Genomic DNA, 26,957 nt, shown 5'->3' on the forward strand with positions numbered 1-26,957 from the left:
AAAAAGAAAACAAAGGGCGTTTCTTTTGGATGAAAAGCAAAAACTTATGGTTTTAAGATGGCTCTGGGTAAGGGTGTTGTTAAAATAGAAGCAAAAATAACTCAGGCCGATCTGAATGGTGCAACAAGTTGATCAACACAAGTTAATCCAACCTCTGTTGGCTCTGATTGTCGGCTGGGCTGATAGGAAGGCTTAGGTGAAAAGAGAGTTTGATAAAACCAACATGAAAATTCAATGCAACATGAGGTGGATAAACAAAATGATATGACATGATATGGAGGTGGTCTAAAACAAAACAAAAATTAGCCTAAATTAACTAGCCACAAGTTTAGAATCAAAGGGGTGGTGCCATGCTTCATATTTTTCTCTAAAAAGACACAAAGAGAAAGACTCTAAACACTAATAGCACATAAAAAAGGGTCTATAAGTTTTCCAAGATCAAGTAACAAAGTTCTCCTTCAATATTATTTAAAGCATACACCATGTGGTTGTAGAATTTGTTGGAGCATCGACACAATATTACTTGATGGTTTCGATTAAAAAGCATAATATAAACCGTCATCTTAGTAAAGAAAATAAATAAAAAGATGGGTTGTCTCCCAAAAGCACTTTAGTTAAAGTCATATAGCTAGACTTCTCACCTCGATAATGTTCATATGAAGCCATGGTCCTTTGCGTGAGAATCCAAAGTATCCATGAAGCTTGATGTCATCTTTTGTAATCCTTCGTGGTTTGCTTCTAACACCTCTTTGTCTTGGATGTAGCCTGCTTGTGTCTTCATGTGCCAATGCTCTGGAGATTTTTATTTTGCTCTAAGCTTCTGAATTTCATCATGTATGCTTGATGAAAGTATTGCTCAAGCTCCTCTTCATTGTTGTCATCCTCATCTCCTCCATCTTGTTCTCATTGCCTTGCGGCTGCCTCTTCTTTATGGATTTTCCCCTGCGTCCAGAACATTACATATACCAAAATATAGATCTATTGAAAAGTTTATGAAATACCAAATCTTACCGTCAACTCCAATAAAGAAGAGTGACAAAACAAACACCAAGCTAGAGATAGCTATTAATCCTAATCATTTCCACAAGCTTTGGTGAGTTGTTATATATACGAACCCACATGTGTAAATGGGGAGAAAACGTACTCGAACAAGGAAGAAACACACACTGAAGAACACTCTACGCAAGCACGAGGATTGAAGGGCCCACATGATAGAATAAATCAGCCCAATCCGAAGTGGGACCACAAGGCCCAACACTTGGAGCCCACAAGGAGTGCACCAACCAAATATGGGCCCGAACGGAGCTAGTAGGGGTTCAGCCCAACCCATGGTTTGGCTAATCCACGACTGGGCCTGATCGAGCCCATCTTCCGCGTGGAGTCTCCCACCGCCTTACTGGAGGTTGTTGCGGGGGGTTGGCGCGAAGCAATGCACCTGGACGTGAGGATCCTTTACAAATGGAGGGAATAAAGGGAATATTCCAATGGATCTCCACTCCCCTAAGGCTCCCTCTCCACTATAAAAGACCCCATCCTCTCCATTCAACACACAACACACAAGAGAAGAGAAGAGCTCCACCACTCTAAGGCAAACCCCTACCTCCATAGTGCTTAGAAAATTGGGAGAGAGTGAGGGGTAGTTCAGGGAAGTGCTAGCCTGTCAGCACTCTTCCCCGTGCTTGTATCTCAATGGATGCTTTCCTCAAGTTGAGTAAGTATTCGTGATTGCCTGAGTGCCTTTCCTCATCCATTTCACCTACTCCCCGAGCCCATACTGAGCGGGCATCCCCGGTCGGTCGTCTCGGTTGGTCCCGACCGTGTCGGTCGGGGGAGCGGTGTGAGTCGTCTCGGCATATCCATGGTCAGGGGAGCTCATTCGAAGTCGGACTGTGGTCCAGGCCCTGACCAGGCCTTCTGGTCGGGGCGCCGACCAGGCCTCCTGGTCGGAGGCTCCAGTCGGTGGCCGGATCATGATCTCAACCTAGCGTTGCATATTTAGGCCGGTCCAGGCGTGCATTATCGCCGCACCTCTTGTTGGGCTAGGTGTTATGGAAAAGCAGGCCCATTGGGGACCTCGGGTCTATGGACCCGTCAGCAGCCCTTGAGACCCTTTGGGGCTTTTTGAAGCCGTGAAGGGGCTGTTGGATTTTGACTTGCAAGTTGTTGCCCTGTCAGGAGGGACATACGGGAGCGCCGTTTGGCTTTGTCTTATTGCAAAAAGGATGAGCCGCATGTGAACACTAGCTCTGGATTTCTAACGATAAGAATAAGCTTCACGTGGATACTGTATCATCGCCTTGTGCCCAGGTACCTTTATTGCGTCGCCTTGTGCCCAAGTACCTTTATTGTGCAGTCATGGGCGAGTACTGTAACACTCTTGGATGGTACCTGGTGGCCCGACTATAAATAGGACTACTTCTGCATTTGGAGTCCTCATGGCTCGAGTTATAGCACTGGTTGGCTTGAGGCTTTTGCTCTTTGTCATGGGTAGCTTCGGTTATACTTCATGATGCTAGAAGATTTCTCATAATGGGTGCCCAGATGCTTCTTCCCTCTGCAGTCTCTTTGGGCATGTCCGAGAGCCACAATGCTAGAAGAATTCTCGTAAGGAGAGAGCATCGTGCGTCCCGACCGGGTCTTGTCCCAGTCATTGCAGAGGGAGGAGAGAACTTTGTTCGAGCGCAGCTTTCTTGCATGTGCTCTTTCTTCTCCTACCGCCCTGACACTTCTTGCTCCGAGGTGAAGAGCAGTCCTAGGGCTGTTTACGCACGCTTTGCATGATATTGTAAAAGCTTGGGACTTCTGTTTCTGCACGCTTTGCATGATATTGTAAACGCCTTTTTTTAGCTCAATGAAAGCTTTCATCGTTATATGTTTCCTGTGCCCATCGCGCCGTGGAGGCGGGTTGTTGTTGGGACTTTGGCGTTTTTCCCCTTCGTTTGCGGTGCTGTGTAGGGTTGCCGAGTAGGATCAGGAGCCCAGCCCTCAAGGAGAGGACTGGCGAAGGCCGCGGAGGCGCGCCGAGTAGAAATAGGCACCCAGCCCTCAAGGAGAGGGCCGGCGAAGGCCGCGGAGGTGTGCCAAGTAGATATAGGCACCCAGCCCCCGAGGGGGGGGGGACTTTGCTGGTAGTCCGTCTTCTACTGGGTTCGCGTGAGTGGACCCGGTGGGTCTAGCCCCCGAGCCTACGGCCGCCGACTAGGGAGTCGGTTGGAGGCTGAATCTTTCCAAGGTCACGGACTCCTATGTCCCTACCAATCGGTATGAGGCGATCCCTATTACGGGTCGGGACGTCCGTCTGTGCGTGTTCCCGATCGCACCCTGTGTCGCCGGTCGGACTCCCGAGTCGAAATTTGGTGGCCCGAGCCCTCGAGCCCTGTTGGGCTCAGTCGCGTCTTTTCCTACGTCACCCTGTCTGCGATTTTCGCAACCAGAGGGGTTGAGCTGACGCCACTTGCCTCGATGGCTCGAGTGGCAAGCTCAGTGAGCTCCTAACGGGCATGTCTGAGTGGAATCCGGGTCCGTCGTTTGTGAGGTGGTCGGCATAGCCCTCATGTGGCATTCCACTGCTCCTTGACTCGCCTCCTAGCAGATGCCTGAGCCATTCAACAGACTCGGGTGGCTCGTTGGCATCTCCTCGATGGAGATTCTGTGAGCATAGCTCGAGGTCAAGATCGAATGAGAAGTTGAGATGACCCTGTCCACTTTTGAGTGGGTTGGCAGAGGCCGCTGGGGCTCATCTGCTTTTCCCCTGGCTCCTTTTTATGTGAGGCGGCCTCGAGTCCTTCGCGGTCCGGCATTCGAACCTCGGTTGGTCGTGGCTTGTTTCGATTAAGCCGGCTATTGCTTTGTGACACAATGCAAAGCAATGTAATACGATGATTGAATGTATGAGATGAATGTATGAATGCATGCATGCATGCATGAGATGGATGAATGAAATGAATGAATGCTCTTGTCATGGGAAAGAAAACGGAGGGTCGGTAGAATTACCTCGGTCGGGTTTCTAGGCATCACCCCTTCCATGGTTTTCGCAACCGGAGGGGTTGAGCCGACGCCACTTACCTCGACGGCTCAAGTGATGGGCTGGGGGAGCTCCTAACGTGTCATGCCCGGGTGAAATCCAGATTCGTCGTTCGTGACGGGGTCGGCATAGCCTTCGTGTGGCATTCCACTGCTCCTTACCCGTCTCTCGGCAAATGCTCGAGTTGTCCAATCGACTCGGGTGGCCCGTTGGCTTCTCCTCGATGGAGATTCTGATGGTGGGGCCCTTCTTAACCCTGCCTAGGAAGGTGGAGGGTCATTTGCATTGCGGTCGTGCCCATTTTTGCCTTTTACTGACTTGGCTTCTCGTGCAGCCTTGGAGTCAGACTTGGAGATGACCCGAGCGGTGGCCGGTCGGAGTGCAGAGGTGCTGGCCCGGTCCCTGGAGGAGCGAGCCGCCCTTGAGGGAGAGCTCGACCAACTTCGCAACATAGCGCAAGTGGTGGTTGCTGAAGTGCTCGGGTCGGGCTCGAGCACCAGTACACCCGCCATCCAGCTCACGGAGATCCCGTACGAGGTTGGGGCGCTCATCTCCGAAGGCATGTTCTACGAGGCGTCGGGGGTGCTGACATCGACGACGACCCACCACCCCACCCTAGACTTCAAGGCCATCTACGGAGGGTAGAGCGAGGACTAGATCCAGGTGCTGGGGGACAGTTTGGTGCTGCACATGCAGGCGGTTGCCGAGCATACCACCACACAGTGGGTGATGGAGGCTCACTGCTCAGCGGAGGCTGCAGGCGTGGGTCAAGAAGGCTTCGCCAATCCTAATGAAGTGGTGGAGACCGGGTCGGAGCAGAATGTCGTCCCGACCACAACTGAGGCGCCTTCATCCACGCGAACCGCACCCCTAGCCGACGCGGCTGGGGGGCAATAGTAGAATTCCATAGAAGTAGTTAGTTCTTTGTATTATAATGAATTTCGCGGGGGACTGAGAGCCCCCAAATGAACAATTTAAGTTCTTTGTGATCGTATTAATCGTGAAGGGCAGCTTTTCCCGCCCCTCCTCATTTTTGCCCTTAAGTAATTATGCCTTTTGCCCTTTTCCTTCCAAACCTGCCCGTTGACTGTAGGCTGCAAATTTTAGAAAACGGGCATGGCCCATGAGGCTCAGCTTCTCGTAACCGTAGGTCGTGGTGGGGTTTGATCAGTCAGGAGGCTGAAGTGTAAGTTACTTAGGGTAGTCAGAGGAATGGGACACCCTTTCGTTCAGGCACGGTGCATGATTGCATGAAAATAAGGAGGGGGTGGTACCGCACCCCCGTGGAGCCCCAGAGCGACCCATGCCGAGAGTGCTCTGGCTGGGGCGCTGTAGGAGCGAGTGTTGAATGGAAATGACCGTTAAAAATCAAGTTAAGGAAAGAATCGACGTAACCGCTCAATGTTCTATGTGTTGGTGAGGATGTTACCATCGTCGTCCTTCAATCGGTAGGCGCCTGGTCGGATCATCGCGGCTACCGGATACGGTCCTTCTTGTTATTTTTGCCTCCCTGTGTGGAGGGGCCCTCGTCCTGGACCTCACGCTTGGTGTTGCCCTTGTCCCAACCGCCACTGAAGACCACCCCGACCGCCTCTTCGCTAGAGGCATGGTTTTCGAGCAGGTCACGGGTGGTCTGGGGCTTCACGCAGCCAAGCTTGTGGACCAGGGACTTGCAGGTCGTCCTGGAGAGAACGTGCTGACGACATCTGCATCGACGACATCAGAAAGGGAGTTGCACTACCTAGAGAATCTGTGGATGTAATCGTGCAGGGAGTCGTTGGGCTCCTGCTTGCAACTCCTTAGGTCCCAGGAGTTTTTGGGATGGACGCACGTCCCCTGGAAGTTCCCGACGAAGACCTTCTTAAGGTCCGCCCAGTTGTGGATGCTGTCGGGCGGGAGAAATTTGAGCCATGCCCGAACGAACTCCCCTACGCAGATGGGGAACGAACTCCACCGACTTGATAGACGAGCTGGAAGTCTTTGAGCCATACACCAGGGTTCGTCACCCTAGTGTACATGGCGATGTTGGTGGGCGGTCGGAAGCGCTGTGGGAACGGCACCTTTTGGATGCAGCGACCAAAGGCTCGTGGTCCCGAGCCATCCAAGCTGGGGCTTTGGTCGCCGTACCAGTCGCTCAGTCGACCGCCACGCCTGAGGTGCGTCTCCTTGTACTCCTCGACGGGTCAGCTGGGTCCTGCGCCGCCTGCTCTCGCTGCCATTTGGAGGATGTCAACATCGTACCAAGCCTGGCGTCAAGTGTTGACAACGTTGCGAGCATCACAGTTTGGCCTGAGTTGCTCACGGACATGTGGACACCATGGAGTAGGTGCCAGGTAGGGCTGCAGCGCGACCGTGGCGCCCTGTCCCGCCCGAGGCGGCTGCTGTGGTGGTCGGACGGAGCAATTCGACTAGTGCGGCCCCAATGCCTTGGTCGGGTAAGAGGCCGCGTGCCGCTGTCGCGACGTGGATCTCTCTATCTGCTGGACGGCGACGGTCTCCACTAGTGCCCGGAGGTTCCAGTGGATCGCCTGCTCCTGGGGTCGGCGCGCTCGGGGAGGCTGCGCAGTAGCATTGCCATGGCAGCGACGCTCTGGCCAGCCCAGGCAAACTAAGGAGGATCGTCTCCTCCGACTAGGATGTTGCCCTAGACCTGATGGGCACGGCCTCCAGCGCTGCTTGCCGGTTTACGGGCGTGCGGCTCAAAGCGCTATGCGGGGTGCACCAGTGCAGGTGGCTGCCAGCTCTACCGCCGCTGTCGTAGCTCATCAGCATGCGCCTGCGCGTGCGCCAGGGCCTCCTCATGAGGGTCCAGGGAGGGGGCGTGAGTCTGCTGGGACTCCACCACCTCTGGTGGCTGCCCCGGGGTGTCCGCCATAGCACACTCCTGCGAGTCATCGATGCTGGTGCCGTCGCTTTCGACCTCTTCGTCGCAAAGGTCGTGGAAGGAGGCGGGGGCATAGCCCGGCATCCCCACGAACTCGGACGTGAGAAGGGGCGGCATCATGGCCCTCCAGAGCCCCCACAATACGTGCCCATGGGGGACGCGAGGCTATAAGGGAACCGGCCACGTGGCGAACACGGCGGAGACAGCGGGATCCCTCCGGAGAGCTGGCGGAAAGTGTTGAACAGTGAGTATAAGATGATGTCTATGCTACTCACCGTGGGGTTTGAACCCAACATGGACTCGGGGCGGAGTGCGAGCACCTCAACGTCGAGGTCATTGAGTGGCCCAGGGCTCGTGGAGGGTGCTCCACCTCCTGGGGACGCCGGCGCGGGCGCCGCGTCGCAGAGGCAAAGTATGCCGAGCTTGTCGGTGAGGAAGTCCAGACTCCCGAAGTGGATGGTCTAGGATGGCGTGAAGATGGATGGAACCCACATCCCCCGAGCGGGGGCGCGGGAGACTCCAGTGAGCCGAAGCGAATATTATCGCTCGAGCTCGCGATGCTGAAAGTGGCAGGAAGGTGGGCCATCCGATAACCTAAGATGTGAACGCATGGCGTGCTCCCCATGGACAGCGCCAATTGTCGGTGCAGAATCTAGCCAACAAGTAAATGTTAGTAGTTTTGCCGTGCGTTAGATTGGATATGGCCTAGCACACAATGACATAGGATTTATATAGGTTCGGGCAACATGCCCTACGTCTAGTTCAAGGTCAGTCGGTCGACTATATTCCTGTGCCCGGGTGCTCGAAGCTTGCGGTGGGGGTACAAACGAATGAGGGATGAGAAGGGGGTGTCCGAGACCCGGTCGTGCTCTGGTCTAGGTGGAGGGGAGAGACCGGGGCTCAAACGTGCGCTATGTGTTGGAGAAAGTGCTCGCTAGATTTCTTGTGCGTTCTTCCCAGGAGAAAGAGGGCCCACCCCCTTTAATAGTCCAAGGGGACGGCCTTACAAGTCAGAGAGAGAGGGAGAGAGTGTCGGGCGCTGCCTAGTCTTGTCGTTGCCCATGTCGCTGGGTACAGTATGGCCATCCGTGTTCAAGCTCCGTTATGATGGGCAGGTAGCACAGTGTCTGCCTGACATGGCACAGCGGCACTGTGTGGTGCGTGCGTAGGGCATGGCGGGGTATAGTCTTCTGTACAATAGTTGACCTGAGTGCCTTTCCTTATCCATTTCACCTACTCCCCAAGCCCATACCGAGCAGATGTCCCCGGTCGGTCATCCCGATCAGCCCGACCATGTCGGTCGGGGGAGCGGTGTGAGTTGGCCTGGCATATCCCCGGTCGGGGGAGCTCGATCGGAGTCGGACTGTGGTCTCAGCCCCAACCAGACCTTCTGGTAAGGGTGCCAACCAGGCCTCCTGGTCGGAGGCACCGGTCGGTGGCCAGATCATGGTCTCGGCCTGGGGTTGCATATCTGGGCCGCCCTAAGCGTGCATTATCACTACGCCTCTCGTTGGGCCAGGCGTTGTGGAAAAGCAAGCCCATTGATGGCTGCTGGAAAGGTATGATTGATGTACCTAGGGTGGTCTATGCCAGAGACCTGTCAGTTTCGACTAAAGATTAGGAAACTTGTATAAAGTGAATATTCTTTACCTCAACTGAAAGGATTGTTGGTGTCTCGGTCTCTGCCTGAGGGTTGGCCGATTCATGCATGGTTGGCTCCGGGAGGATTTGCGCGGCCTAGTAAGAAATGGAATTTAATACTGATAGTATACTTGGAGAAATGTGAGGCATATAGAGTTACCTGAACAGCTTCTACCAATAAGGATGCAGCTGCCGATCCGGCTTCCGTAGCGGCTTGGGGGTCAACCTCCTGGATGATTGGCATAGTCGGTGCGGCTGAAGACTCGGTTGGTAGCTCCGCCGATTGATCGGCCGATTCTATGCGGGCGCGCACGTGGTGACTTATCTTCTTTGAAGAAGATATCTTCAGTTTCTGCTTCAATTGACCGGTGATGATATCTTCAATCGACGGGGCGTGAAAGCTGATGATTGGAAATGAAGTGTACGGGTGACGATTCTCTATCGGCCTTCCACTACGACTGCGCGTTGGAGGGGGCTGGCTTTCAGACTGCAAGAGAAGAGGGAAATCAGTGGTAATCCTGTAGCACAAAGAGTACAGTGTCAAATCAGCTAGAAAGATTGGTACCTCTGCATTTGGATCAATATTGGCGGGGTTCAAATCGTTACAATATGTTGCGGGAGATGCGCAGAAGAGGTGTTTTTTCCACTCACCCCACCATAGCTTGAATTGTTGGACAGAGAAGGGGGCTACCACCCAGTCGGTCAAGTCAACGGTGCTGGAATCTGGCATCAAGCTATATAGCTGATTGTATTTGAGTCCTTTGGAAAGCTCCTCCCGGAACTTCACACGGCTAGCAAAATAAATTTTAATCGGCATCTGTCCTAGGCCGAATTGCCGTGCTGCCACTGATGGATTTTAGAATTCATAGGTTAGGGAGTCTTTTCCTAAGAGGAAGTTTGCTAGGAGGATCCCAGGTTTGATCAAAATATTCATAAGCTCGTTCTCGAAGGAATTGGTGCTTGAATCGAAGTAGTCGGGGTTTTCAAAGAGTGGCTCATTTCTTTGGTATGTGTATCATGTTGTAGTTTATTCATTGAAGCCGATGTAGAAGCATATGAAATACTCGGCTGTCTTTGAGGGGGTAAATTTACTGCCAGGAAAAGCTGACACTGCCTCACTAAAGGAGGTGCAACGCCATCTTGATGTTGGGTTATCCTCTGACTCAATATTGGGGAACGTCTTGGTCTCGACTCGTTCCCTGGAAACCTTGCTCATGTATAAGTTAAGCCAGATGGTGATAAACCACTAGGGACCACCAGGGTTCCCAATCGGCTCTCTGGATGACAGCTTGACAGCGATTTGGTGCATCATATAATAAGCCGATCTTAGCAGGTGTTTTCCCAAAGGGACAGTAGAACCTCTTGCTAGGGCCTCGATCGGAGCCTGTGTATTGGAGGAAGGGCCGACTGCTTTGCCGCAGAAGAAGTGTTTCTCTAGCCACATCATCAAAAAAGCTGTGTACTCTCTGTCACCGATAGGCCCGGTCTTCATATTTTTCTCAATATAGCCTTTCCACCCGCCGATTCCCTTTGTTTCCAGATGATGAGTTGGTTTGATCAGGAAATCAAAGGGCGAGTCGAGGGAAGAGATGTCGAGACCGGTCAGCATCGGACGTCAGCCAAAGTAGGAGTCATGGGCCCATGTCCAAAGAGATACGCCTTGAGGGCGTCATACCAGAAATAAGAAGCTGCAATGACCATGGGTTCATTCTTCTCCATTTGAGACAGAGATAAGTTTATGCATTGGCCAATTTTTAGTTCGTCCCAGAGAACCCTCTTAGAATTGGACATCCTTTGAAACCATTCTCTCCAGCCAAGGGTTTCGTTCGGCAAGACCTAAATGCGCCTGCCCAGTGACTTAGATCCATGGGTGATTGCTTGAAGGGGATCCTGTGGGTTTCCAAGTTGATTAATTCAGTGGGATCTTGATTCCCCATGGGGCCAAGACCGATGAGGCTGGGTGCGTCAGAGATAGGGATGGTGATCCTCTGCCTAAGCTCCTAAGAAGGATATAAAGGGCAAGCTAAGAATAGATCTAAAAAGAAACATGCGTGAAACGGTAAAAAAGTGAAAAGGGAAAGAATTTCGGGGTATTTTATGTGGCGGAACCGCCCAACTTAAGCTGGTTTAAGTGCGCCTAATTGCTGTCGGAACAGCAATTATCCGAAACGCACCTAAAACAGCATAAGCCCGGTAGTCCGTCGAGTGTCCCTAGGACTCCTCGAAGGATCCACGACATGTTTCATAGCCATACATCAGGATAATATCCGCGATGGGATAATATCAACAAACATTACATTTTTACATACATAATTAAGAGGTACGAGTTATTACAGGACATAAGTTGAGGCAAACTTAGTAATGCAGTGTTAGACAAGTTCTAAGATTAAACGTAAATAGTTCAGGAGAAGATGCGTCGATAAACTGTTTTCTAGGGTATTGTGAGACTCAGGTCAATACCCTAGGGCTTCGGGGTCTCCTCCTCGGTAGCCTCCTGTGGAGCTTCTGAAAGATAGCCACAAGGGGAAAACCCTGAGTACTGGGTACTCAGCAAGTCTTACCCGACTAACCAATATAATAGCTTTTCTTTGGAATGCATGTCGGCCTTTGGGTGTGCTTGGTTGACACAATTTTTGCCGAAAAAAGTTTACTACAAGTGAGGCCTTAGTTTTATCTTTTATGTTAGTTAAGTCATTACCTAACCATTCTAGATGATAACAGAAGTAAAAGCAATCATAGCTGTTAAATCATACATTACTTGACAACAGGAGATTTTATATCGCATGAGTTTATACTACGATGCTTAACAGCGATCAAGTGCATTCATAACCGAGAATTGCGGCGATCCGGATCTAATTACATCCTGCAGGAGAGTACCCTGATCACCAGCATTATACGACTGTCCAGGTCGTACTAACAACCTCTCGATTAGCAAAGTCAATGATTAGGAATACAACTACCCGGACCCAGGGATGCACCCTCACATGGGACCCCACGTCTGGCCTGATCTCCATGTGAGTTTCAGGCTACACCCCTGCCAATCTCCAGCACGTCAAGCGCGGGTACGAAGCATTCCTGATCATAGAATTTACTAATCTACTGGGCTTTACTGGTCCCATATCCAGTAAGTGATCAGATGCTTATCACTTGATCAAAAGTTAAGACACGAATCGGGCCTTAACCAGATTAATCTAGCAGACAGAACTACATCTCTAGCTTCTGTCTGGTTCCATATTCCAAACTATCCTTTATAAGCAACATGTATGACTTAAGAGTTTTCCTTAAGGTTGGTAAACCAAGCATGTAAGCAAATAAGCAATTCTAGACTTGGGTAGTTTCTAAGATTTGAACAAGTGGCAAAGATGTCCTTAAACAAGGCATGATCATACACAAGAATAGGTTTCAATCAACTCCTAGACTTAGTGCATACATATAACAATTAACCTACAACTAGTCACATGAAATAACGACTCCAAAAATAGATAGGTATAAATGCACCGGGGCTTGCCTGGTTCACTAAAAAGATTAGTAGAAGCTGACGGATTTGCTTCACAGGGAAGCAACTCAAACACCTCGTCGGACTCCAAGGGTCCTTCTGAAAATTCCCAGTAATCTTCTTCCGGTGCTTCTGGATCTATGGCACATATATATACATGCAGGGGGTTAGAATGCAAACTTTTTGAATAACAGACTATACAACTTTCCTTCATGATAAAGTTGCAAGCCAACAAGGACTATACGACTTATCATGATAAAGTTGCAAGCCAACACACAAAAATCTAAAAAGATTCACCTATACTTTTATTTTTCTTATTTAACCCTTCCTATAGCTTTCTTTTAATTTTAGAGAAAGTGTAAATATTTTCTAACTTGAAAATCTAATTTCCTATGGGTTAAGAATTATTTGTGATTGATAAAGGATTATTCATATTTTATATATTTTATAAATATTAAGTATTTATTTAATTACCTTAAAAGGAAGGCATTAAATAAATACCCGAATTTTTATTATTTTCCTAGGGTGTAAAAAATTTAATGCATAAAGGAAAGTAAAATAAGCCTAACAAAATTGGTTTCACTAATTTTGGACACTCCTAAAAATTTCTGTGATTAAAATGGTGTAAACAAATTTAAACGAATTACTTTGCTAAAGGAAATCTAACTTTTCCCGAAATTCACCCGAAAAACTTTTCTTACTCACCCACGCTCTACCCTCTCTCACGCACGCTGGGCCCCACGGCGCGGACCCCACCTTTCCCTATTCAATCTACCCGCCGGCCTTTTCTTCCCCCCGACGGGCCCCGCGGGCCGATTTTTCTTTTTCTTTTTCTTCTGTGGCCCAACACCGGCCCACGGCCTTCTTTCCTTTTTCTTCTTTTACTTCGCGACGTCGGCCTGCGTCGCTCGCGCGCGTGACTCCCTGGGCCTCCGCGATGCCAGCCCAAGAACTGCGCCGGCCTCTTTTTCTTTTTCCATTTACATGCGCGCGCCGCTGGGCCTTCAGGTTGTGGCCCAGCAACCGACCGCGCGCTGCCTCCTGGGCTCCCGACGCGCCGGCCTGCCACCGACCGCGCGCTGCCTCCGGCCTGCTTTCCCCCTCTTCCTCTGACGCGCGGGCCCGAGCGCTCAGCGCTTTCTTCTTCCTCCCGCCAAGACACACCCGCGACAGGGGGCGGCGCGGCTCGCCGGCCGGCGCCCTCCCGGCGGCGGGACGAGGTCGCGACACCAAACCCAGACCTACACGACCCCGTGCGCGGCAACAGCTCCCCAGGAGATGGCCGGAGCCATCCCCTCCACGGCGACAGGCGGCGATTCCCTCGGCCGGCCGTGGCTTCTTACGACAACAGCTTAACCGACTCAAACGACTACTTCTACTCCATCCTAGGACCCTAAGGACTCGACTACAACTACTCAGGAAGAAAGAGAGATAGCGCAAGGTGGTTCTCACCGTGAGCGGGCGGCGCGACGGCGGCGGACAGAGGCGGCGGTGAGCACGGCTATTCCGGCAAGGATGTGGGACAACGACTGGTCTGGAGTGTAGCTAGGGTGTCTGTGGAGGAGTGGGTGAGAGGAATCGACGGGAGATGAGATGTTGCGGCAGAATTTTGCTCGGCGGTGATATTGGACAGAGGGGAGCGGGCGGCGGTAAAAAGGGGAGGCAGTGAAACGGTGGCGCGGGAACAGTAAACATTCAAGCGTTTAACCCCGCGCATGGACGACACCGTGGCCTACCCGTAGGCTTGCGTGGTGAGGAGGTGGCCTAGCTAGTTGCCCTGGCGGTCGACCGACGACGGCGGCAGCGACACGTCCTGATGTTCAGTCACCGTTCTTCTGGCGCCCGTGATCTTCAAAGCTGACTGGTGGTCGATCTTTGATCCGACGGCCTCTAGCGCCTGAACCAAACTTGGAGATAATCTCAAGCCCGTCATCTTTTATTTTGGCCTTGGCTCGAGATAAACATCAAATTTGATTGAATTTGGATTTGTTTCTCGAGTTCTTCTGAACTTCGACTGAAACTGTTATTCAGTTTCGTCAGTCCTAACAGTGGTGTTGAGCTCTCTTTGGGAACCAATTTAAGGACTCATTTCTTGTTCTGTCAATCCAACTTCTGCCTAAACATGCTCTACTATGTCCCAATGTTCCATTTTGCTCATAAACAAGTATCTCCTTTGATCTATATTGCTCTGAATTCGAGCTCCAAGTCAATGCTTTGCTGCTATTCACACTTAGTAAAAATTCAGAGTTGCAGTTAAATTATGGTTTTGTGCTGACTTTGGGCTGGAATTTGACTTCCTTCCTATTACTGATCCTGGCCAACAACACCCAAATCTTGTAGCCCAAAGTTCACACTTCAACATGGTATAGTTGTCCTGGTGCACTTGGTTGAAAAATTCTCCAGAATTTAATTTTGAAAACAGACTCTGCTGCTGTTTACTGAGCTGCTGTTTTCGGACGGTGAACAGTAAACGGTATTTCTCTTTTCTTTTTCTTTCTCTGATTCTTTTGTAATATTTGGCACCAATTTAGCTCCAAATTTTTGATCCCATAATTCCAAATAATCTCACACTTTGTATTCCACATGGTTGACAAATTTTTCTGAATTTCAAATTTGAATTTCAAATTTCGGTCAAATTTGGCCGAATTTGAATTTTTGCCAATTGCTTTACTTTTTCTTTTGAATTTCTTTCCAATTTCTCATAGTGACTTTGATACCTCAAATGGCACTTATTACATTTTTCCTCTGGTTGAAGGCCATGGTCACCGATGGGATCGCCATTGGGTTGAACAAGAGTGAGATGATCACAAGATGAAAGGAGAATCATCGGAGGGATGCAGCTGAAAGCTGAAAGGGTGCCGGAATGCAACGGGAGGTGATTCGTCGGAGAAGGAAGGCTTCTGAGTTTGTGGAGAAGAAGTGGCGGAGGATACGAGTATTTGAGGATAGTTTGAGAGAATGGTAAAGGCAGGATTTTTACCACACCGTCTACATGAATTTCGGGGATGGCGCTTCGTTCAAAAAATCGCAATCATCAGAGAGAGGACTGCAGAGTGAAAAGGAAGCTTTCACCACGCTTACTGTTGTGTTTTCTTCAGGGAAGGAGTTAGAGTTGAAAAAGTTTCGAAGCAAAAGTTGTGTTTTACTCCGAAACTGGGGGCATGTGTTGACGCCGAATTTTGACACGTGTTTGGAATTGGTGTCAAATGGGGAGAAAGGGAGCCAATGCGGCGGACTAGAAGCTACAGTTGGGAATCGGTCGATTAAAGCTATAGTGTTTCGACCGATTGGCGGAAGGAGTCGATGGAGGCTGGCCGTTTGGGAGCCAGAACGGCTTGGCCATTTTGGGCCTAAGGTGGGCTAGGATGAAGATTTGCTGAAGAAGGAGATTGGCCCATGGGCCTAATGAGTTGCGTTTGTAAATATTTATTATTGTTTAAAATTAGAGATAGATCCTAGTCGGTTAGGAAGTCAGTTGTGGCAAGGTATAAATAGCTGCCTTGTGACGCTTGTAAAGAACAACATCAATCGATACAACAAATCTACTTATTCCTCGCACTTCACTTTCAAGTCGACGACTTCGCCAAAAATCTTTTCTTTTCACGAGTTTGTATGGGTTGGCAGGGTTGCATCGACACGATCTCCGGCTGATTTGTAAGTTTCGTTTATCGAGTAATATCTAAGCTTTAACTTCGGGTGCATCGCTGTTGTTTCATTTAGATTTATTCAACAGTTATCGATTTTAACTAGAATTATAGGTTTTATCTATTGCTCTAGTTTTATCACCAGTTATCCAGCTTGAGATTCGAACTGTCAGCTTCATTACTATTATTCTTATTTATTGTCATATAGCTGATTAGATCTGTTTCAAGTGTTGCATCTGTGATGTTGTTTAAATTGCTCTAGTAGTTCCTTTACAATCGCTACGTGGTCATCGGCTGCTCTATAGCCGGTCATCTCTACAGTAAATCGGCTGATTCACTGATACGCTTTTCAAGATAGATTGGAACTTTAGCCGATCGAAGCCCCCTAAAATTCAATAATTTTCTTTCCTTATCAATCAACAGGTCAGATTGACTGGCACGCCACGTGAACCGCACCAGGGCAATAACTTGAACAGGAGTTAAGCAGATTCTCCCGGGTCGTGTGTCCGACGCTGAGGGTCATCGACCAATTTTCAGCGTCAACAGGTGCTCTAGCTTAAGGACTTGAGTCTTTAGACGGAGTGTGGCCGGAGTTAGAGTAGTAATCGATAACGTAGACGTGGTGTCTAGGCTTGAGGTTGCATTTGTTTGCTACCGTTCCCCACAGTTTGAGAGGTAGGCGGCAAGTGGTGACAGCCTTGTCCGTCCCTTGTATCCCTCCTCGTTCGGGTTCGGTGCAGAGCTAATAGCCGAAGACCCTTGGTAGACTAGGTGTAAGCTGGTGCCCAAAGCAAGCAGTAAAGGTTGAGTTTATCTTATCCTAAGATCCTAAAACCATAGGAATCCTCTCTATCCTCACCTACCTAACTCTTGTTGTCCTTGGACGAACCAGCTAAAAGAAAAGATGAGAGGCGAAATAAAAAAGAAGGAGATAAAAAAGAGAGAGCTGAAAGAGAAGAAGAAATAAAAGGGGAAAAGAAAAGATGCGAGACGAAAATAAAAAAAGAGAGAAGGAGATAAAAAAAGAGAGCTGAAAGAAAAAAAAGAAAAAAAGGGGGAAGAAGAGAGTGAGAGTGAGCCAGCATGCTCCACATGGATCAGAGGCCGCATTATGAGCGTGCCTCCAAGCCATGGCATTGCACCTTGTTAGATATCATTTTGCTTCTTAGCTCCACCTAACCTTGCTCCCTTGATTGCGTGCTAGCCCTGGCTTAGTCTCCATCCGATCCTGACTTTGCATAAGCTTTGCTCGAGCGGTCCCTGCGTGCATACAAGCAAGAGGAATGCTCCTTTTCTCTTCCAGGCCTTTGCTGCTCCACTCCATTTGGCACTTGCTCGCATGCATGAGAGGGGAAGTACTCTGCATCTCGCATCCTACATCATTATGTCAATGGATCATGCCACAAAGGCCCATGATTCTTACACGCTAAGCTCATGTGAGACCTAGCCATGTTGCTTACCTGAGTCATCATGGTCAAGTGCCTTCCTTCAAACGGAGTCATCAACGGCCATGAGAGACCATGACACTGCTGTAGCAATCCGAAAGCTTCCATCCTCACATGCTGCTGGTAAGCTCACTCAGGTACGTGCAAGGTAACCCAAAGTTCACCAATCATTTCCTCATTTTTTATCTCCATGTGGGTAGAGCTTGATCATACAAATTCATGCTTCCTTTGCTTATCTTTGTATGCTCTGGTTTGGGTGTTCTCTATAGGTGCATCCATAGGCTTTTGAAATTAAGCATGGTGCTTAGGTTGAAATAGCCTTCTTTAATCAAATAAGACATGGTGTCAAGTTTGATTAATGAACCGTTAGAGTTTATACTTTCATGGGCATTGGATGTATATCTTTTGTGGACTAACCCCTACAGGGAAGATTTCAAATAGATGGGTAAGTCCTCATGCTAAATTCAAACTGGAGATAAACAAGGGCTCGGGACACACCTCAACCAAAAATTGCATGACATACAAAGGAGGCACATATCACCTTCCAAGGTGCGCTATGAGTATTCTGCCAAATGCACCTTTGTTATGCTCATGCAATTTTATCTCAACCTTGTTTGAGTTATGCTGAAAAGACAAAAATTTGGTGAACAATAAATTTTTGAAAAAAATCTTTCTGAAATAAAAGAGTCTCTCAAAAAAAATTGATGAAATAAAGTAATGGCAAGCATTTTGGGATCCACGCTATTTGAATCTTTGAATTTGATTTTCCTTAAGCATGGATGTGAACAACTAATCTCAAGGCAAAAATGAAATCCTTTCAAAATTCTTTAAGCATCCCTTGAGTGTTTGTTGTCCAGTAATCTTTTGCAGGGAATAAAATAAACAACCAAGGAGCAGTGAACAATAACTCCAACACTAACACAACGCTCCTTGGTCCCACGGGAAGACAAATGCATGAGGAACCAAGTAGAACAAATGCAAAGCTTTGCTTCATGCATATGAAGCTTAACTCTTGCAAGTTGTTCTAATCTTGGAACGATCGATTAGGTAAGTATCCCGAAAGGCGAGAGGTGAAACTGGAAATTTTAGTACTGGGCAAAACCTCTAACCGGTACTAATCTTCCCCTAACATTTCATTTCCCGCCAGCACTCTATTTTCTTTTCTTCTTTCTAAAATTGCTGTTATATTAGTTTTATGCTTAATAAATGGAGTAAACTTAGGAAAAATAATTGAAAAACGTTTCATACCTTATTGTTGATTATCTCTACACCATACAACAATATATTTATCTAGTAAAATTAGAAGTTTTTAATTACTAATAGGATATGAAATGTTTCCATATTGGTGGTAATCCATAAAAAAGGAAAAACTACTATTTTGAACATGCAAAAATATTATGAAATATTAGCTATAATAAATTTGACAATTATGCCATAAGTATACAATGTACTTGTATAAGTGCCTCTAATTTAAAGTTTCCAGACTTTTGATGAGCCAAAATAGTATGTTAATTGAGAGGAATACCACATAATTGTTCGAATTGTACAAAATACATTACATAGTTCATCACATGACCACATAATACCACATAATATTAAAGTTCTAAAGCGACTCATAATTATTCAATGGGAACATTGATAATCTTCTTCTTGATGAACGTCCCTTGGTCATGATCGCGACGTAAGTTCGGAGCGTCTTCTTTGAATAATAAGATGTTGGGGTCCACCTGAACTGAAAATGGAGGAAGGCCATCAAACTGATCAAAATCTTCTAACTTGTCCAAAATGTCCTCAACTCCAACGATTTTTCTTTTCCCTGGCAGAACTATGTGGCGTTTTGGCTCATCTTTTGTCTTTTTACTGGCCTTCATCTTGGGTTTGCTTGATATGTTCTTCACATAGAAACCCTGACTCACATCCTTGGCTAAGACGAATGGTTCGTCTCTATATCCAATCTTGCTAAGATCCACTATTGTCATCCCATAACGGTCTTTTGTTACGCCTCCTCCAACAATCCATTAGCAGCAAAATAGAGGGACCTTCAAAGGTCCATAATCAAGTTCTAGAATCTCCTCTATGACACCGTAGTAATTATCCTTATTCCCATTATTGTCTATTGCAACTATACGGACACCACTATTTTGGTTGGTACTCTTTTGATCTTGGGCTCTCGTATAAAATGTATACCCATTTATCTTGTGCCCTTGGTATTGCAATATTGAGACAAATGGTCCCCTAGCCAACCATTGAAGTTGTTCATCAATTGTCTTGTTACCCATGAGGTGTTGTCGGATCCATGTTGCGAAAGTATCTATGTGATGCCATGTAATCCATGCCTCAGACTTCCCCGGATTTTCAGACTGTACAATATTCTTGTGCTCCTCCATATATGGAGCCACCAAGGATGAATTCTGCAGCACTGTGAATTTTTCTTTGCGGATTCGAGTCACATATATGTTCATATTAGCTTTGTTCCCGAGTGTGCCCTTTCCCTTCACATGGTCCTCATGTCATGACATGGGGACCCCTATCGGACTAAATCCATCAATAAAGTCAACACAAAACTCAATGACCTCCTTTGTTCCATATCCCTGGGTGATGCTTCCTTCTGGACGGGCACGATTGCGAACGTACTTCTTTAGGACCGACATGAACCTCTCGAAAGGCCACATATTGTGCAGGTATATTGGACACAGAATGGTTATCTCTTTAACAAGGTGAACCAAGAGATGAGTCATAATATTAAAGAAGGAAGGTGGAAAGACCATCTCAAAGCTGACAAGACATTGGACCACATCATTCTGTAGCTTTATTAGATTATTTGGATCGATCGCCTTCTGCGAAATTTCATTGAGGAACACACATAGCTTTACGATTGCCAATCTCACATTCTCTGGTAAAATACCCCTTAGTGCAACCGGAAGCAACTTTATCATTAGGACGTGGTGATCATGTAACTTTAGATTTGTGAATTTCTTCTCTTTCATATTTATTATTCCATGTATATTAGAGGAGTACGCGAATGGGACCTTCATACTATTCAAGCAAACAAACATGCTTTCTTTCTCCTCTTTGCTGAGAGTGTAGCTAGCAAGACATAAGTAGTGTTGTCCATTCTCTCTCTTTTTCGGGTGTAGGTCCTCTCGTTGTTCCGTACATTTCAAGTCCTGCCTTGCTTCCAATGTATCCTTTGGCGCCCCATAAACACCGAGAAAGCCTAGCAGGTTCACGCAAAGATTCTTTGTCAGGTGCATCACGTCAATTGCATTGTGGACCTCTAGAACTTCCCAATAAGGTAGCTCCTAGAATATAGACTTCTTCTTCCACATGGCTGCACGTCTGTTATCGTCGTTCAGAACAGGTTGGCTACTTAAACCCTTACCAAAGACTACCTTCACATCCTTTATCGTAGAAAATACACGCTTTTCGTTACGGTGCAAAGACTTAGCACAAGTGTTAGGCTCCCCTTTAAAATGCTTTTCTTTCTTTCTTAAAGGGTGATTCACAGGAAGAAACCGATGATGGCCCATATACACCACCTTCCGACAGTGTTTCAAATACATGCTATCAGTTTCATCTAGACAGTGGGTGCACGCCCATATCCCTTGTTTGTCTATCCCGATAGGTTACTAAGTGCATGCCAATCATTGATGGTTACAAAAGGCAATGCTATGAGAATGAAAGTCTCCTATGTGTCTTCATCCCATACAGGTACACCTTCTTCCTTCCAGAGTAGTAAAAGTTCATCAACCTACGGTCTTAGGTACACGTCAATGTCGTTGCCAAGTTTTTTTGGGCCTTGGATAAGGACTAGCATCATGATGAACTTGCGCTTCATGCACAACTAAGAAGGAAGGTTGAAGATACATAGGGTCACAAGCCATGTATTATGAGCATTACCGAGCACACTAAATGGATTCATTACATCAATACTTAAACCAAACCTTATGTTCCTTGCGTCCTTCTCAAAGTCTGGAAATTCTCTATCAACGTTTCTCCACTAGAACCATCTGCGGGGTGTCTTGGCTTCTCATCCTGTTTACGTTTTTTTTGTGCCATCGCATCAACTTAGCATGTGCCTTGTTTCTGAACAAGCGTTTCAAACATGGTATTACAGGAAAATACCACATCACCTTTGCTGGAACCCTCTTCTTGACAGGCTTCCCATCAACATCACTAGGGTCATCTTGTCTGATCTTATACCGCAATGCCTTACAAACAGGACAAGCATCCAATTTCTCATATTCCTCGCCACGAAAAAAGATACAATCTTTAGGACATGCATGTATCTTCTGTACATCCAATCCTAGAGGGCAAACAATCTTTTTTTGCTTCATATGTGGTTAAGGGCAGTTTGTTACCCTTGGGAAGCATGTTCTTTATGATTCTCAATAGCTCCTCAAATCCCTTATCGATCACACAATTTGCTGCCTTCCACTGCATCAATTCCAACGTGCTACCCAACTTTTTTTTAGCCTTGTTTGCAATCGGGGTACAATAATTTTTTGTGATCCTCCAACATATTCTCAAATTTCTTTGTCTCCTTCGCATTTTTGGAGTCTTTCTATGCATCTAGCAACACCTGACCTAGTTCGTTAGCTGGTTCATCTTCTTGCGAAATCTTCTTCAGCCTCGCCCATTTCAAAATCTGCAAAGGCACCACCTTCAGCCCAGTCAGCTGGAATGTTATTATCATCATCATCTTCTTCACCATTTTCCATTACAACTCCTCTTTCGCCATGCTTGATCCAAAGAATATAGTTATCCATGAAACCCCACCGAAATATGTGGCTGTGTAGAGTTTTTCTATCAGAGTAATCCTTGTTATTTTTGCACATTCTGCATGGACAGCACATGAAACCCTTCGGCGACTTGTTGGCCTCTGCCGCTTCGAGAAAAGTCTTTAGGCCATTAATGAACGGCATGGAGCACTGGTCGCCGTACACCATTGTTGGTCCATCTACAAAAAGTTTTTAATTTACTTCTCCATTTGTAAAGCAACAAATGTAAAAAAATACTTTTTGAAAAATATTGCCGACCTTTTGTATATGACCACTTTCGATCAGCAAATTAAATCCCTACAAATTTTGTGGGGAATTTTAGCAGTAACTCCCTTTGTCCCGAATCGTTGTTAGCTTGAGCTCAACTATGTTATTTGTAAAGCAACCAAATTAGTTGATTATTTTTATTTAAATATTTTACTTATGTTATTTATGTAAAGCAACAAAAGTAAGTAACACAACACATATTTGTCAACATCCAATATGAATTTCTCAATATCGAACAAACTTTCATAAGTAAAAATTCTACATTCTACGTGCATGTATAAATTGAAAAACTATCGATTCATCCTTACTCTAAAAAACACAAATTTCTCTAGCTACAAAGCATAAAACATAGAGTACTAATTATGAGAGGAGGGAGGATGAAGATCCTAAACTTAGAACAGTTGGAGGAGTAAAATCCCCCCAAATCGTGGGAAAAATGGGCAGCACCTCCCCTAGGTTGCCACGGGAGTGAAGAAGCCTGAGCTCTCGATCAAATGGTTGAGCTCGGGCTCGGGAAGGAGGAAGGAGCTTGTTTTATAGTTTGTACGTTAGTACCGGTTGGTGGCTCTAGCCGATACTAAATTGTGGCATTTAGTTCCGGCTGAAGCTAACAGCCGGTACACATGTGCGTGAACACTATTTAGTATCGGTTGAAGCTAACAACCGGTACTAAAAGGCTTCCAGGGAATCTTGCCGTTGGCGACCCGGTCCCCATGCCGCCATTTAGTACCAGCTGAGGCTCCAAACCGGTACTACAGAGGCTCTGGTGGTACTGTGCATGATGACCGGTACTAACGTGTTGGACAAATGCTCAGTTTTCCAGTAGTGTATATTCATATGAAGTAATATTGAGTTCAATCAATCACGTGCACCAACTGTGCACTGATATATAAAGGTCAGAAAAAGAAAAAAACATGTGCGGTATCTAGAGTGCATATATATGGTTCCCACTAAAAAAGGAGGCACTTTTAAGTTTTCTTTATTTCCTACATCCTAGCTTGTAACATTCGGATAAGGAGACATAGCAACTATTCTTTTATGTTGAGAACCAAATTAGCAAGAAAATACTTCCAATTATTTCCCTAGGATTCATAATATGTTTTTGCATAAATCTTTACAATAAAACATCCTCAATTCAGAACAAATGTCATATGTTATGCTATAAGCTTGATGAGCATTAGCCGGAGCAAGTGAAAGTTCATGGACGATTGACACATCAATCATATCTAAATTATTCTAACCCACATCCTCATTGCATGATGAACTAGTTAACCAACTCTAGTCAAGTAACCACCATTGATCAGCCGAAATGCGTCCATGTACTGTCCCCATTGCCGAGATTGAAAAAGAGGCCGTCTTTTCCATCACCACATGTGTTACACTGCTCCTAGACACCTACCATACTCAACAACGCACAAACTACGCCTTTCTGTGTGGACTTGAAATGAACCAAGAGAAGATCCTCCACTTCGCAGAGGATGCCTGGAGACGTCTCCACTGCCGCTAAAACAAGAAATTTCAGCCACTGGTTCTCATCCTCGTGCATGCCCCACTATGGATGATCCACGAGTCTCCCAGTAAAAATATCTCTGGCATCGCGGTGCATTTTGCATAGTTCATCAAAATGCCGTCCAATTTCCTCTGACGGCGACTGCTTTAGGTCTCAAATCGGTAGTTCTAGATCTGAATTGTTTTACGAAAACTCGACATTCATTTCATGCAAACACATTTATGCGCGAGCTATATATACCTTAAAATTTGCCCGTGCACATAAATAAAGCGCTGTAGTATGTTTTTCTCTGATTAAACCCTTTTATTAAGTCATAATGTGCCATGTTTTGGATTAGGGATAGCGGTGAAACATTATCATAGAAGCAAATCTATGTTTGAAATTTGAAAGTGCATATGGCCCATCGATTAGATAGGCACAACACAGTCTTAGTCTCACTAGTCTTCTTTTATAATACAAGAAGAGCACCGGTTCTACTCACTCAACAAATGGCATGATCATAATCGCCAAGTAGACAGATGACTAGAGATATGGACTAATAGGAGCATTTCAACGCCTAGCTAGTGGAAGGGGGGAAACTAAAGGCAGCAAAAGAAGTTGGGCCAGTGTCCAATTCCACTGAACACCGATTAGACTTTGCGAATTCCATTGCCTTTTTGACTCTTGGTCCCTAAACGAATGATCTAGGTTGCATGAGATGCGCAATAAAAAGGGGTCCAGGGCATTGCCATTCGCCAAGGAAGGTGCAAGGTACATGAAGGCAACAGAATAGATTGCATTATCCATTGAGAGCTTTGAGAGGTAGTACTGCACTGTTGAAACAGGCCACGGCAATGGAGAGGGCACCGGCTCTGTGTCTTCTGATCTCTTTGTTGGCATTCTACCTCTTGGTTCCATCCAGTGCTGTACCTCTCTCAAGTGAGCTCACATTTCTTAAATTTTGTCTGCTTGGATTCTATCTTCTGTGCCTTTTGCTGTGATAGCAAGTGATCAGACCATTCCTTTCTGTGGCTTACAGGACTGCAAAAGATGCCCATGCAAAAGGCTGGTCAGATGCCGTCGGTTAAAGGCAGCACTCCAGAGCCAAAGGTACCATAGTCTGATAACTGCATCTCACCGTGTGCTCAGAAAGAAAGCTAAGCCTGATAGCCTGCTGTCAACGCTAGAATTTCGAGTTCATGTAAACTTTACCGGCTTTGTTTCACCAGATTCTAATCTTAGGATGCTTCACTTTGTTTTATTTTCTAGAAGACATGATCATTTCTCATGCATCGTCTCTTTCAGATGAAAACGGAGAGGTTTGTGCCAGAGGATGGCAAATCCGTAATCTCCGAGAGGATGGCCTTCGAGACTCAGGACTACGGTCCCCCAGTGCCCAACAACCACCACAAGCCACCGGGCTGGAGATGAGCGGCGTCGTCACGGCGATCACTATGACCAGTGTCGTGCTCTTGGCTGATAGTAGATGCTCAAGCTGGCTAGAGTCCTGGAGCGCCAGTGTTGGAGCTTGTCCCAACCAGGCAGTGACCTATTCATCATGTCACGAAGAGCAAGAAACGTGATCTTTTGTTTTTTTTAAAAAAAAGAAATATGGCTTTTGGTGTGGTATTATAAGATGCCCTAGGGGGTTAAAATAATTATTAATTACAACCAATACAGATGGCTATGTGGTTAAACGGTTATATGTAAAGTTTGTAATTAGAAAAATTATACCATGTTTAACATACACGAATTATTGTAAGATTCCAGTGGAATTTATGTCAATTGATAAAGTTTTCGTACAAATTTTATGTTCTAGTTTCCAAGGAGCATCACGTTAATATATTGCATTGTTTGAGAATATGTAACGATTTGCACTTGTAAAGCCAAGAATATAGGCCAAGAAGCCTGGATTCGCATGATATAGGCGCAACGAGCCTAGGTGCAAAAGCATAGAAAAGAAAATGAAGACAACATGAGCATCCTACATTGTTAATCCACGGCTAACATCATTAATTAGATAATCCTAAAAAACATCAGTAATTAGAAGGGTTTGCTACAGTACTCAGAAGTGAATATAAACCGTACATTTATATCGATTTAGATAGATTTAATGACCTATTACCGTACATTTATATCGATTTAGATAGATTTAATGACCTATTAGATCATTTATTTCTAGATTTATTAATTTCAAAAATTGGATAATTATGGCAAATATCTTTCCATCAGATCTAACTTGTGTTATCCTATTAGATCTGATAATATGTGAGGTGACCAATTAGAAAAAAATGTAAGTAACCTTCTATACGTGACAAAGTTGCAGAAATAAAGATATCATGTGATAATTGATAAGAGAGAGGCTTACAAGTTTTTTTTTCATATGTGTTTTGAAAAAATATACGTAACGTGACATCCCTATTTTTTCATCAAAGTGATAGTTGCATTTTGCGTAAAAACAAATCATGACTCAGTGAAAGGCCAACGTAGCATTCTAACGATGGCATGCAAATGGACTTCTTCAAAAGAAAAAAAATGATGACCAAAAAAAATCTCTCAAACCGTATCTCAGGAGCGAGTTAAGCCGCGACCGGTCGCGCAGTCCACCAATCGTGCGACATTAATTATGACATACTGCTACATACAAGCGGCTTATTTATTACATATTGCTATATGCATGCTCTCGTTATCAAGAATTACGAGTCAAGACAACAGCGAGTGAATTTGTTTTTATGCGCGTAGGGCTCGGATGGTTTGCACGAGAGGACACAGCGTTAGACTGGTTTGGGCAGGAATAGCCATACGTCCAGTATGAGAGGCAGCTCGTGTTACTCGTGCAGAGTTTGTAGTAGGGGTTACAAACGGGCGAGAGAGGGAAGCTGGTCCCAAGTCTCTTGGGTGTGCACGATGCTCCTGAGGAGAGAGTGTGAGTTGGGGGGTGTTCGGTTGGCTTGAGAGCTGTCCCTTGCTCGGTTCTTCCAGTCTTCTTTTTATAACTTAAGGAAGAGACGAGGGTTACAGTTGAGCCAGGAGTCAGGGGAAGTAAAAGAGATAAGCGAGTAAAGTAAAGCAGAGCACAGGGCGAAGGACCGAGTCCCCGGGGTCACCGCCTTCCCTTTCGGTCTCTGTCTCCCGTCAGCGTGACCGCTGGAGGGGGGCGGCTGTCGTTGGGCCCTGTCGACGACCCTCCGGTCGATCGTCGTTGCCGAGCGTGCGAGATTTGTGTGTGGTGTCCGACCGCTGTAGCCATGCATGATGATGATGATGCCCGGCCGCCGCAGCTGTG

The 26,957-nt window shown here is 46.5% G+C and overlaps 1 protein-coding gene and 1 pseudogene across 1 annotated transcript; one reads left to right on the plus strand and one right to left on the minus strand.

The window, feature by feature from the left end:
- Nucleotides 1-18,753: 18,753 nt before the first annotated feature.
- Nucleotides 18,754-21,656, minus strand: LOC140221904 (uncharacterized; annotated as a pseudogene).
- Nucleotides 21,657-24,203: 2,547 nt separating this feature from the next.
- Nucleotides 24,204-25,477, plus strand: LOC117842778 (uncharacterized). The gene is made up of 3 exons (XM_034723289.2): nt 24,204-24,610; nt 24,711-24,781; nt 24,977-25,477. The coding sequence occupies exons 1-3, from the start codon at nt 24,526-24,528 to the stop codon at nt 25,100-25,102; spliced, it is 282 nt and encodes a 93-aa protein (XP_034579180.1). The 5' UTR covers nt 24,204-24,525; the 3' UTR covers nt 25,103-25,477.
- Nucleotides 25,478-26,957: the final 1,480 nt, after the last annotated feature.

This window comes from Setaria viridis, chromosome 2 (assembly GCF_005286985.2).
Source record: "Setaria viridis chromosome 2, Setaria_viridis_v4.0, whole genome shotgun sequence".
Classification (NCBI taxonomy): domain Eukaryota; kingdom Viridiplantae; phylum Streptophyta; class Magnoliopsida; order Poales; family Poaceae; genus Setaria; species Setaria viridis.